The 14,572-nt window shown below is 40.4% G+C and overlaps 1 protein-coding gene across 6 annotated transcripts in view; it reads left to right on the top strand.

Annotated features, from left to right (window-relative positions):
• lrba (LPS-responsive vesicle trafficking, beach and anchor containing) overlaps positions 1–14,572 on the top strand; it is a 243,144-nt gene that overhangs the window by 48,040 nt on the left and 180,532 nt on the right. For all 6 annotated transcript variants that reach the window (XM_028018763.1, XM_028018766.1, XM_028018765.1 and 3 more), the window contains 4 exons: positions 7,025–8,314; positions 8,409–8,602; positions 9,707–9,860; positions 12,318–12,498. In XM_028018763.1, the coding sequence (XP_027874564.1) occupies positions 7,025–8,314; positions 8,409–8,602; positions 9,707–9,860; positions 12,318–12,498 (1,819 nt within the window). The remainder of the gene's footprint in view (positions 1–7,024; positions 8,315–8,408; positions 8,603–9,706; positions 9,861–12,317; positions 12,499–14,572) is intronic.

Raw genomic sequence — 14,572 nt, 5'->3', positions numbered from 1 at the left:
ACAGTTTTTACTGTTTTTGTTTGTTTTTTTGTTTTTTTAATATTGGTGTTTTTAATTAGGGATTTACAGCCTGCTCAGAAAAATCCAGGAGAGTTTTCCAACATGCAGTGTCCTGGAGCCTCTGTAGTGCGTTATTTCCAGCAACCAAGCTGCAAATAACATGCGCTATGAAAAAAAAGAAAAAAGAAAAATCCTAAAGAAACTCAATTGCAATTTTATTGTCCCGTTTGATAGATTTGCTGCCACCTTTGTAGCACCAGAGTTGTTTGTCACTGTTGCTCTCTCCTCCCACCGCCACAGGGCCGCGTGTGTGCTTGTGCGTGTGATAGCATCAGTGTGTCTGTGTTTCGGTGATTGTGAGTTACCAGCCACAGTTTTTTTTTTTCCTCCTCCTCTCCTGGGTTCCTAGCAAGCCCTTCTCTCTCTGAGCACATTGAATATTCATGGTTGCAAAAGCAAGAACAATCAGAGGAACAAGGCCTCATAAATACACGCGTCCCTGTGGGAGCCGCCTGGGCTCAAGTGCAGATATGCATGCAGAAATGCATATCTGCACTTTACGCACACATACAGACCGAGTTTGGCCTGGGCCAGAACGAAAAACTCACCATCATTGCTTTGTGTAAAAATGGCCTTGTATCATAGCATGACTCGATTTAAGACCTAAACATTTAAGGTGATTCAATTGTTTTTATGTAAAAGAGAAATGCAACAATTGTTCCTGCATCTAAAAATATTCAGCAACAATTACTCTTACAGTAATGTCATTTATGACAGGTATTGATTTTTATTTTAATACCTATTCTTGAGCAAAAGTCCAAAGAAACAATAGTTCCCCAAAAAATGTGAATTGTGCTGAACATTATAGTGAAAAAGTATTTACCTCCTTACAGATTTTCTGTTTTTGCTTTCCAGTCAGGTTTCAGATCAACAAATTGTAATCTCAGACAGATACTCCAAGACAATTCAAAATGCAGTTTCATAGCATCACAATATTTAAAATGAATTTAAAACCTAAACATTTAAAATGATCCAGTTGGCTTTATGTAAAAGAGAAATTCAACAATTGGTTCTGAGTCTGATAGCATTACTTAGCAATAGTTAGTTTTAGTAAAAGGTATTTATAACAGGTGTTAATTTAGACTTTAATATCTATCCTTGAGCAAACATACAGAAGAAGCAAGGATTTCCAAATAAATATGCTTATTGTGAAGGATATTATAGTGAAAAAGTATTTACTTGATTTTCTTTCTTCTGTTTTTGTTTTCCTTTCACACTTTTATGTTTCAGATCTGTACTTTGCAATCTCAAATATAACCAGTGAAAATACAAATTACAGTTTTCAAATTAATTTATTCAGAAAAAAGAACTACCCTGGTTTTAATTCGTGAATGATATAATTAATTCACCAAAATTGCATTTTGGTTCAGTTTCTCTTTTGCTAGCCATGTGGAATTAAGAAATGGCCTAAAGAGCACCTGTCTGACAACAGGAAGTAGGCTAAACGATCTCTAGAAGCAACACATCGTCCCCTGATACAAGGCCATTTCTGAAGACTAGTCAGTGAGCCACGTCGGGATTTATTATCCACACATGGAACAGTTGTGAAGCTCTGCAGAGGTTGGCCTACTAAACTCCACTGCTTATGCACAAAGTTATTAATAACACAAAACTTCTAACCTGCCTCAAAACTCGGTGCAGAACAAATGAAATGACTGTAAATTGCCTACTTGAATTTAGTCAGTTCTTCAATCCATAACATTCTGAATATTCAACCTTTGTAGCCAAACTTAGCTTACCTTCAACTATGCTGTTGGCATTGAAAGTGGAACACAGACATTTGACATTTTTTCTCGTGTCTATATTTATTTTTGAATGTAGTTGGACATGGAAGGCAGTGATATGGACTCTGAAATCCAGTCAGACATCACATGCAAGTCTTTCTAGGTTTTGCCGTCATGAGGTTTAGGGTGAATCACTTTTTGACACAAGTCTTGGTTTTTTTTGTACAGCTTTGTTTTAAAGGAATAAATGAGATGATCAAAACTGCATTGGCTTTCTCAAACATTGCAATTTATTTCATAGTTGAAAACAATTGCGTAATAAAAAAAAAGCTAAAGCAGCACATGTACATTTTTGTACAAGCTCCAATTCTACTCAGATTAAAGCGCCAGTAAACCTGACATCATTTTTGCAAGCGTGCACTTATGCATATACTTCTGTCAGTCATCTGCAAAGTAGTGCATCTGCATGCGTGTCGTGTGAACAGACAGATGTTCCAGCAGGTGGGCCCACTGACACTACAGCCCTCCCACTCTCAGCTCACACATCCCCTTCAAGGTGCCCCTCTGCACCAGAGTCAGTCTGGGAATCAAGGAGCCCGCCAAAAGGGAGAGCTTTGAGGTGTGAAGGACCCACTGCCCTTCACTCTCCTACCGTCAGCTGCTTCAGTCCATATGTCAGACTCCAAGGAGATAGAGAGCAGAAGCAGGAACAGTAGTTTGTATTAAACCATTGACTGATCTCATTCCGATGGAATAACCTGAAATGTTGCAATGTTGTTTTAGCAAAACTCTAGTTCATGTTTAATGTTCTCTTGAATTGGTGCAAAGCAGAAAAATGGATCGATTATGAAAGTAGGATGGTAGATGTATTTTGTAATGTATTTTTAATCTCAGTGACACATACCTGGTTAAAAAAGTTACGAACACAAAACTGCTTACCACTTGCTGCGTTCCCATTGACTATAATTGTGCAATTAGATTTTCGGAGATAGATTTACTCAATGGAAATGCATAGTGATGACAACATCACAATAACAAATTTTGCTGGATGATAAATTGTCCCAGAGCTTATTGCGATAAACAACAATATTGTTGTTTTGAAGCCATCTAAGTAATATTGCAATAATAACATTTTAATTCAAGAACACATTCTAAAAGGTCAGTAAACTTTAAATTGTAATGAACATTTAAACACTGGAACTGGAAGACATTTGAAATATCCAAAATAAATAACAAAATAGTAAAACAACAGAAACAACAAATAAAACGAATTATGAAGTCTGTGTAAACAAAATTATCTTTCAAAAAAAGCGAGGGAGACCAAAAGACCAGATTGACAACTTTTATCATTCAGTTTTTGGTAAAAAGAGAGAGAAAAGAGAAAAACGATAAATTAAGCAAATAAAAATTATAGTATTTTAATTTATCATGCGATAAATTGATTTATTGTTTATTGTGGCAAGCCTAGTATTTATTACTCTATAAAGTTTTATAAAGTAAAAGGGAACTTGGTGGTTTTATGCCATGTCTTTTTGTGATACTTTGAGTTGTCAACTATTTACTATTCTCAGAAAAACTGATGCTGTTTCCTGTCCATGTATTGTCATTAAATATCGTCTTTGCCCACTGTGGGAAAATCTCCTGGTGCCGTATTTTGGCATACGATGCTAAGGGACTGGGTGAATTGGGCTTGTTGCACCCAGTTAATACCATGTTAGCTGTCAAATTAGAAAAGCCTCTACATTATCCTAACATTTTTCCATAACCCGCTACGGCCAAACCGGCCGAGTCGTTGAGGAGACCGAAATTAGATTAGATCAGCACTGATGCCTTAGCCACCCAGGGCACTTTCTGTGTTTTTGAGCAGAGCTAAATGCTCTTTCAGAAACCACAGACACACACGCACACAACCGCGCACGCCCACACACACACGCACACACACCCCCTCTGTCTAGTGGTAACTGGATCTGTTGCAGAGCCCCATTTAAGACCAGCATACATCATCCTAATGTACAGACGGCATCCTTAATCTATGATGTTATGTGCTTCGCCACTTTCCTGCAGAATGTCTGCGGCAGTGCAGTCTTAATGCAGCCTTTTAATTGCTAAAAATGATGAATGCCAAATTAAGCTCAAACTAATGAGTTGGAAGGTCGTCTGGTGTGATCAGTGGGAGAGTGGGACGAAGAGGCAGAGCTGGGGGTTGGAAAGACGGAAAGACTGGTCCATTTAGAGCAGGCCGGGCACTCAGAAAACGGCTATAGATTACCAGTCACTGCTTCCCACTACAGAAGATTAATGAGCGCCCATGTAGAGGGCTAATTTAGAACAATAACGCCTAATTAATTACAAATAATCAGCTTCTTTCTCCCTCTTTCCTTTCTTCCTCTCTCAATCACTCACTTTCTTTATTTTCCTTTTCTTCTTCTTTCATCTTCAGCGTTCTCATGTTTGTTCTTTTCTCGGTTTCCTCTTTTTTTTCTCTTCTTCCCCTTCTTCTGTCCAAATAGCCTCAGGTGAAAAATCAGCCAAGTAGGTTTAGTTTCTACCCCCCCACCAACCCTGTACACACACACACACACACACACACACACACACACACACACACACACACACACACAGCCCCATCTTCGACTCTGTGCTCCAAACCGAGTGATTAATGCAGGGTCTTAAATTAGGCGTGGGAGGATTTGCCGATGCCGGACACGCACTCAGCACTTCTAAAAGACAGAAACTAATAGTATCTGCTGCTAATCTATGACTGCTTACATGGACGGGTTCTTCCTCACATGCCACTGTGGACTATTGTCGGTATAGACTAGCAGTCTGGTCTACCCGTATCAGATGATAGGAAGACTGATGGAGGTTAATAGGCCTCGGCCAGATGCTTAAGAGAGAGAAGTTTTAAATATGACGCGGTTATCCACAAACAGTCCCAGTGGTGGGATGATGTACTGAGATTCAAAGATTTTGAGATCATTTTGCTGCTGCTGTTGGGTTCACCGTCATCAGTTGAGTAGTTAGACTTTTGACAACATGGACTAAGAATATGCTTAAAAATCTGGCTTTATTTGACGTATTTGTCATTGATGACCTATTGTTGACTATTTCCGTGGTGTTATTTGTTCAGATGCACCTCTGTCATCCTAGTCCATTAAAACTTCAAAAAAAATTTGGATCCATTTCGTTTAAAGAAAAAAAATAACGGCCTCCTAAATAGGCCTGTCACAATAGCAAATTTTGCTGAACGATGAATTGATAAACGTTTCTGTTTTGAGACTATTTTCATGTAATATATTTACAATGACATAATTATGCAAGTCACCAATAAACTAAAATGTTTTACAAAGAGCACTTCACTTAACACTAGAACCGGAGGATGAAAACTAAAACATGTCAACCAAAAATAATAAATAAAAGGGAAATAAAGACCACTTACAACTGAAACCATGTATAAAATGGATTATAATGTCTCTGATAACAAAATTGACCATCAAAAAATATTAATCGGAAGAATATTATTGAACTGATTTTAATTTATCATGCGATTAATTGATTATTATTTTTGCTTGACAGGCTTACTCCTGAATTATATTTTGATAAATTAGCATTTTCCTCTGAGCCCGTGAATTTGAGACATAAAAATAAAAGCTTTTTTTTCTGGGTGCATTACATTTTATTTATTCAAACTATCAGATATTTCAGACAGTCTCTAAACTTTCCCACATCTGGCACCAGTATAGAGTACTTTCTAGAGTTGACTGGTCATGTGGACCTGATAATGGAGCAATACATTTTTGTCAAATCATTTGTTTGAAATTTTAAAGACAGGCGTCCAATGCAGTCTTCTAGAAAAATATCGAGCTTCTCATGAATAGGTGATCTGGCAAATGATCCATTTTTGTGAATGTGGGAGTGGTACTGGTATAGTGGGAGAGCGGGAGCGCCATATACGACGTCTGTTTGTAGCCAAAGTAGCCGCCTGGGTTTCTGCCCTGTTTTCTGTTTAGTTACTGTCAATGTGCCAGGAGTGTCACATTTGATTGAGACTCAACGGACCAGGAATCATTTTCCAACCTGTGTTTGTCTAGGTTTTATGATCCAAACTATAGTCTCTGTTTCCTGTTTTCAGCCTCAACCGGTGTGGTCTCCTGCTGCTGTAGCTAATCTGCTTCGAGGATCGGCATGTTGAGCATTCAGGGATATTATTTTTCCATCACTCGAGCGACTTGTCGTTTCATCATCTTCAAGCAGTCCGTCTGTCGTTCTGACATCAACAAGTCATTGTCATACCTTACAACTTGATGTTTCCTCATTTTCAGACCATTCCCTGTAAACTCGAGGAACAGTTGTGGTATCTGTGTAGGCAAGCCAGTTTAGACGACCCTAACGATGAATCAAGCTTATGGTCTGAAGAAGCGGAGCTGGGGAGAGAAACTCAAAGCTTTCAGGCAGTTTGAAGTCTTTGGAGTTGTGAGATTGATGTTCTGTGGGTTTGTGTGTTTGAATGCCCAAACAGAAACACTCCTTCCCAAGCCGCCCCCCTACACAATTGCAGGGGTTGGTTTGGAGTAAGTGTTTAAACTGTTTTAAAAGAATTTGAGGCAGGGAAGCAACCTTTATATTTTAATACATTGCCCTGTACCCAGATGTCTACAGTTTAAACGTTTTTAATTTTATTGCTCTGTATCTGTACAACGCAAAATGGTTAGCATTGACATTTAGTTATATTTCTAACTAGAGCAGGATGATATGGCTGAAAAAGGTATCACGATATCAGCGTTTCACAACAGTAAATATTGATAATTATTGATTAGTTTTTTTGTTTCACCTGTCAGAAAAGCTACCAAACTGATGACTTGACCTTTACTTTTTTTATCCACAGTTTTCTTTCCACACTGTTGTTTTTTACTTTTAAACAGTTTTGAGGCACAGTGGCAAATCCTGAAACTGCTGCTGCTCGCGTTACTCAGCAGATTGTTGCTAGGTAACCAAAGAGTGAGATAGCTGACTCCTCCTACTTTGCTTAGCTGGATGCGAGAGGTTGAGCGACTAAAGTCTTTGCTCTGCCTACATCCCCCAGAATGCTGTGCGGTTCTCAATTAGAATTCAGTGAAATGTTTGAACATTCTATCAGAAGTATTATCTGTTGACATTGATCTTGTCTATCGCAATATATATTGGTATTGATTTATTGTCCAGCCCTCTTTCTGACATTGTTATGAACTGTACATTCACAGGTGACCTTTGAGCAGCACAAAGAAAGTTTGTCCCGCATGTTCGGTCAGTACCAGCACCAGGGGTCGACCAGTTCTCGCAGCACCATTCGCACCATCTCTGGAGTGAGCCAAATCTCTGAAGATACCAAATCTGTCAACGGGTCGCCTGCTGAAGAGATGGCGCCCTCAACGGTCGTCGAGCTCGCAGTAGATGAAGGGTCCCAAATATCCCTCCGCTCAACATCCGGTTCCACCATCACTCCTATGCCTGTGGAGGCTGCAGAGGACAGGAACCAATCATCCGTCACCGTGTCCAACATCCTGGCCGGAGCTGAGGAAGAGCAGAAAGTGGAGTTCTCTTCTGGTGATCAATCAAACGTTGATAAAGAAACTTCTACTGCAGTTCACAAAGATGAAGTGACTGAGCCAGCATCTGAGAAAAGCAGCCAAAATGCAGAAACGTCAGGGAATGCCCAGAGTGAAGCTTCTGGTCCAACAACGAAAGAAGATTCTGCTGCCCCAACAAAGGATGACGCGCAGACAGAAGTAGCCCACCTTGAACAAGGGGATTCATCAGAGCTCTCAACCGAAGAGGCAAGTGTAGCTTCTGAAAAAGGAGACGAGAGCAAGCAGATGTCCTCCGAGCCTCCAGCTCCCCTGGAGAACAGCGTGCTGGGCGGAGCTTCTATTTTCAACGAGGACTTGGTCGACGTGTCGTCCGTTAGCGACCAGATCAACCCGAGCGATGTGGACGATAGCCAAGAAGAGTCGTCTTATGCTTCAGCTGCTGCGGGAGAAGAAGGAGAGTCTGTGAAAAAAGCAGAAGATGAGCGTGAAGGGGATGGAAGCAAAACAAAAGATCTCGGAGAACAGGAGCCAAAAACGGAAGAAGGCAAACAGGAAACGGAGACGGTGAGAAGAGAAGAACAAGAGAAGGACTCTGTCGAGAACCAGGTGCCTTGCTCGGAAAGTCCCGCTCCAGAAACTGAAGTAGCTGACCAAAGTGTCAAGGAACCCACCAAAGAAAATGTTAGTGGTCCGGAGTCTTCCTCTAAGTCAGAAGGTGCTGCTTCAGACCGACAGGATGCAGCAGCTCCAGAGGCAACCCCACAAAGCCAGCCTTCAGAGTCCAGTATGTCCGCCGCAGAGGAGACCCCTCTGCATGCCCCTGACACCAGCACCCCAGGCTCCAGCACCAGCAAGACTCCAGATCCTGCCAGAAAGACCAAAGAGACCAAAATCGCCCGGCTGGACGTGGCAAATGTTGCCGTGGACACAGAGAGACTTGAACTCAAGGAGACCTCTATTACAGTATGCATCTATTTATTGACTCTGGACATTAGAATCAATGTTCTTGAATCTGTTAGATCTGTTAAAGTTCTGTCTGGTTGGTGTAACTTTGCAGGAATCAAGCCAAGGCCAAACCACAGGCGCAGCAGGGGAAGCAGGAAGTCCACCAGGCCGGCCAGAAGACAGCAGCACCTCGGCTCCTCGCTCCACCATGTTCCGTATCCCAGAGTTCCGCTGGTCCCACATGCATCAGCGCCTCCTCACCGACCTACTCTTCTCTATTGAGACGGACGTTCAGGCGTGGAGGAGGTAAGGACCCTCATACCGGCTCACATTCTCCTCATGTTGCCATTACCTTTATATTAATTCTCTGAATAAAGGTTTACCAAGTCCTCTTGAGGAGCTGACCAACACGCCTTACCAATTATTAACGATTAATTTGACTAATTGTTTAAACTCTACCCTGGAATTATTATTATTTACAAGTTACTAACACCTCAGTTAAATTATTTTTGATTTTAATCAGATGGTTTCAAGAGGAGCAGACATACCACCATCCTGTTATGGTAATTATAGATAAACCAATACTGTTAAAATGGATGGCACAATCTAAACAACTTAGGCTCTGATAACATATCAAATATTGTTAGAGTATATACAGAATGTTAATCATTTGTTATTTTAATGCCTTCCTTAGGTTAAGTTTGTTTCAGTGAAACAAATTGAAGAGTCCTTCGAAAGTTGTTAGATTTTTAAAGAGATTTTCAAAGTGAGGAAGAAACTAAGCGAAACCTTTGAATAAACTCAATTTCTGCTCCTCCTGGCTGTTTATTTCACAGCAGACATGCTCGTCTCTAGATTTCATTTGATAAGAACTTTACAGTCTAAAAGATGAGTGTTGCTCCTCTGGGAGCCACAGCTGTTTTTCTGTAAAAAGGGAATGTCTCCAAACCAAAGGCTCTGTGCTTCTGGAGGCGAGTTGGTTCTCTGCAGCAGCTCTGCTCTCTGAGATCTCATTAAAACAATTTAAACCACAGCAGTGATGTGATGGAAGACGGTTGCCATCTTTGAAGTACCTCAGGACCTCAAACCAGCCTGGGCCTCACTGTGTTTTGTTCAAACAATGTCGGCATCCTAACATTTCTTGCTAAATATTTTGTGTTTAAAGAATAAGTAGAATGGTATCTGGGAAGATATATCTGTGCTATGCATCTTCTTTAATATATAAGCCTGTTGCAATGAGAAACAAATCAAATTACTTTCCGTGTTTTTTTTTTTTAAACAAAGTTCTGATATTATTCTCAAGATTTCTGACTTTTTTTTTTTGATAGAATCTTACTCTATCTTCTTTTTTTCCCTGTCTACATTGACTCTAACACGTCGTCACACTTTTTTGTCCTTTCTCTCTCTTAGTCACTCCACAAAAACGGTCCTGGACTTTGTGAACAGCAGCGAGAACACCGTGTTTGTCCACAACAGCATCCACCTGGTGTCCCAGGTGGTGGACAACCTGATCATGGCCTGCGGAGGCATCCTGCCTCTGCTGTCCGCTGCCACGTCTGCCTCTGTGAGTCGCTCCCTTCCTCTCCGCTCTTTGCTCTGCCCACAACAACCGATCAATCCACGCTGACCTTTTCCAATCACGTTAGACTACAGTTGGCTGCCTGCTAACGTCGTTAGCTTGGCTGAGTCTGCGCTGACCCCCGATGACTTCAGTGCTCTGATGTGATTCTTGGATGGTGACCCGGCCAGCCTGGCTAAGGAATGGGCCGATGCTCAGTCCCAGTATAATCCACTTAGCAGCAGTGTGGGACCAGTAACTGAATTTCAAACTAAATGTGCTCTTGCTGATCTTTGGTTAATTGGCAGCTAGGGTTGGATAACAAATACCTCCACCTCCCTGCTCAGCTACAGTAAAGACAACAGGTATAAGGAGAAGCCTTGTAGTAATAAACCCTTTTAATTTGTGAACATTTATTTATTATTAAATGTAACTGACATTAAATTAAGTCAGTTAAGCTTTAATTTCATATCAAATAAATGTAACAGTCATTTTTAAATTCATAATTTACACTTTTTAAAATTGACTAGTCTCTCCAATCCTTTAATTATTAATCAGTTGTCTTTTCTTCCTCAAACACACATCAGCAGTAGCTGCTTTTCTGTAGACCAGATAATGGGCTCTTTGCACCTGGCGCTCTGACGTCACAACCGCATGCGCAAATGCGGCTCTCTCTTTTCCGCTTTGAGTTACCATGATAGCTAGAAAAGACAAAGTCTTATTTCAGACGCAAATAAAACAATATTATGCACTTTGTTGTCTTCCTAATATAATGGGCTTTTAAGTTTTCATGGATTTCCAAGCGATCCTGAATTAAGAAGACGGTGGCTTGTAAATATTCGTCGCTACCAGTTAAAGCTAACGCCGCACAGCAAAGTTTACAGCCTTCACTTCACTGCGGATCAACTTCTTCAGCCTAAAGAAGAAGGTAAAGGAGCCTCCTGTGTTATTTCCATGGAATCACTTCTGTATTCAGCCTGAAAGAGAGTTAATGGGAACGAGAGAGCAGACCAGAGCCAGACAGCCGAGCAACTGATCCGCCTGTACACACTGCTGTAAACACCGTCCTGCTTCACAAGAAGCATGCAAAACTAATAAAGCGAAGTAACACGGAGACATTAAGGAACACGGCCATATTTTTCTAAAAGCAACAACTGAACCTGAACAGTCAGCTGAACTAGAACTCCGACACCAGAGCTAATGTTAAGCTATGGGCCCGTTGTGCTTCAGAAGCAAAAAGCCTGAACCGTAAAATCCCCGTTACTTGGTCTCTGACACTAAAGACAATAAACCACATAATATACTTGAAAACAAGGTAAAAACATTGTCCGTTAGAATGGATGAAAAATGTTTAGATACTTAAATAGCACATTTTTACAAGAAAAATGTCTAGCATAAGCTAAAGCTAATGTTAGCCACAAAGTTTAAAGAAAGTAAAACTCACCTTCGTATCTGTGTATAACGAGGCGAACATCTTAAAACCTTTCTCCAGCTTATTGTCGGGGCTTCGGATCGATGTACATCATTAATTGTTACCTTGGACAAGCCCTGCAAACACCCTGTGTAAAGAGCCTTTTTTAATAGATCGGAAACAATTGAGCCGCTTTTCCCCGAACGCAGAAGCTGAGGTGCAAAGAGCCCATTGTGCAATTTGACATTTCAGAAATACCTTCGCTTAATGGAAAACACTGCAATTTTTCAATGAAAAGTTTTGGCGATAGAATGAGGTGATTTATTTATTTTTTTCCCCCTTTTTTGTGGCTGTATCAAAATTGATTTATTTCGCAGAACTACAATGGAAACACTTTTTTGGAATTGCATTAATCACATGATTAGCAACCGGATGTTGCCACTGAAGAAGACGACAGGAAATGGTGGGAGGATGATGGTGTGACATGTTTTTTTGGTAAAACAGCAAAAATGGTAAAAAATACTATTACCATTTATGTTTTCTAATGACTTATCCCGTCAACATATGTATTCATGTATGATTTTAATTGCGTTTCTTATTTAACGGAAACACCGCAAATTCAAAATTGTGTTTTTTTTTTTTTTTTGTGACGTTAGTGGAATATTGACAGTTTGCAGTGAAAATGCAGCTAATGTAACAATGCTGATGGATGATGGAGTATTTTAAGAAAATAGGTTAACGAGGAACACATTTGATTTTTCCACACTGGAAAGACAGCAAGCTGGTCAAATGGGGACTGGTAGAGAATTGGAGTCAACAGCGCCACCTAGGGGGTCACAAGTGATTATATATTAGGGGACTTTATAGTCATCATTAATAGGGGTACCAATAAGGTCTGCAATGCATTATTAGCAGATGGAAAAAAAAGTCGGTGCTGATTTTATTTTATTTTTCCATTAGTGTTTTTAACACATCGGAATGATAATTAAAACCTGTATTTTTTTTCTATTGTTGCCTTTTTCCTGTTGCTGTGTTCCGCCGTGGCCCACCAGCATGAGCTGGAGAACATCGAGCCGTCCCAGGGTCTGCCGGTGGAGGCCTCCGTCACCTTCCTCCAGCGCCTCATCAACCTGGCGGATGTTCTCATCTTCGCCAGCTCTCTGAACTTCACCGAGATCGAAGCGGAGAAGAACATGTCGTCGGGGGGAATCCTGCGCCAGTGCCTCCGCCTCGGTAAACACCGCCACCACTTGTTGTTTAATGTTTTTCCCACCTCAATTCTGTTGTAAATCGTTATATTACAATCAGGGTTGAAACTATTAATCACGATGAATCAATTATTGAAATAATCGTGAACTACATCAGTAGTTGATTAATCATTACCTGGAGCGTACAGACTAGAAAAACAGCCATTTGCTGAAAGAACATCACAGTCAAAGAAGTAATTAAGCTAAAACTGTGGAAACATACATGTATGCATTTTGCATTTCAGATGAAATAAGAGAAACTTTAAGTATGTTCTAATCTAAACTCAAGTGGCATCCACAGTATTTCACCTCAATTCAAATACTGTGGACAAAAATCTATTAATCACCTTTTTGCAATCCAATTATTTATCAGTTTCTCAAAAAGATACTCAACAGATCATCCTTACACTGTATTGACGTTAAGTATTTATATTTTAAGTATTTATTTTTTTATTTTTTTGCTGCAGATGCATCCTTTTCTACAAATGATCAAGCATACACCAAAGGAATGCTACATTATTTCATTCTAGGAAATGAAATCTTTGTTAGGTATTGGGATTTAATTGTTTAGTTGCATTTTTTCAGTATTTCTAGTATTTCATAAAATGGGCTTAAATAAAACAAATCTGCAGAATGTGCCAATTTGGTTATCCGATTAATGGGTTGAAAAAAATCACTGATGGATTAATGTGGGAAGTAGCAGCGTGACCGGGCTAGAAATAAAGTTGAATCTCACAATTTTAGTGAAACAAAGAACCTGTTTTAATCCATTTTTAAAACCTTTATAATGAGCTCAGCAGCAGCAGACTGTTTCCTGCATGACAGAGAAGGAAACAGTCGATCAGAGTTTCTTCCAGTCAATCATCATCTCCAGATCCCGGAGGCGTCATGGAGGATAGAGGTAGAAAACTCAAAAGAATCAAATAATCCACTTATCCTCCCTGTTGCTGCTGAGGCTGCTCGTCACCGTGCCGACGTAACGTCCTTAATGCAACAGTCTGGGATCATTTTCAACATCGTAGCACTTTCTGTGTGAACAAGCACAGGCCTCACTCTGTGAGCCAGCAGACTCTTCCACTACCAGCTCCACACGTTTCCAACCGTTTAGTGATTCTTGTCCAGGTGTGCATCAGCTTTGTTTGGCAGGAAGCGTGGACTTTCAGAGGAACGTCAGCCACACTGTAAGCCGCAGCTGCACCGAACCATGACGTCTGGACTGATGGGATCCAAGAATCACACCCTGTCTAATCAGGACAGCTTTTAAATGAGCTAAAATACTCAATACTGGCTGTGTAGGTTTTGATTTGAGCCATACTAAGCTTCCTGTATGTGAAGAAAGAAAACGGATTAAATGCTCCCAATTCAGTTTATTTCTATAGCATCAATTCACAACACGTCACCTCAAGTCAAATTACAATCTATTTAATTCAACTACACTTTCACTCCAACTCATCATGGTAGTCAATCAATGCATCAAGTTCTGATCATTATAAATATTGGGTTAAGAAGTTTATTTGGAAGGAAATAAACTTAGTTTATTCCCGAGTTGCTGATCTGCATCATTCCTCCTGCACCAGCAGGGGGCAAAGATTTAGTTTTTATTTATTAGAAAAACACAGATTTTTGAAAATATTAAAGGAGCATTATTATGTAAAATCAACTTTTTTGAACTTTCCCCCCCATCAAAAACACACCTAGAGCGTTCCCTTTATTCTTTCAGGTATGTTGGAGAAATCCTTTAATCTCCCATAGCAACCATTCAGTTGTGCAAAGCGCCTGGGTGAAACTGTCCCTGCCTTCGAAGACGAAGCTCCTCCTCAGAGCTGCAGTTTTCTGCCTCACAGAGCAGCTCCTCCCCCACTCAGCTCCTTCAGACTAGCCAGCAGCAATCGGCAAACACCTGGTGGAACTGAGCATCTGCTGAGCTCATTATAACATCTACTTCTCAGTGAAACACTGGTAACGTTAACGGGTTAATAGAGGAGCCATGTTGTGATGACATCCTAGAGGTGGAGTTTTAGAAAGAGCAGGAGTTTTTAAAGAGACACAATCCCAATTTC

This window comes from Xiphophorus couchianus, chromosome 5, assembly GCF_001444195.1.
Source record: "Xiphophorus couchianus chromosome 5, X_couchianus-1.0, whole genome shotgun sequence".
Classification (NCBI taxonomy): domain Eukaryota; kingdom Metazoa; phylum Chordata; class Actinopteri; order Cyprinodontiformes; family Poeciliidae; genus Xiphophorus; species Xiphophorus couchianus.
The sequence above is the reverse complement of the archived record's forward strand: the minus strand, read 5'-3'. Positions and strand labels throughout refer to the sequence as shown.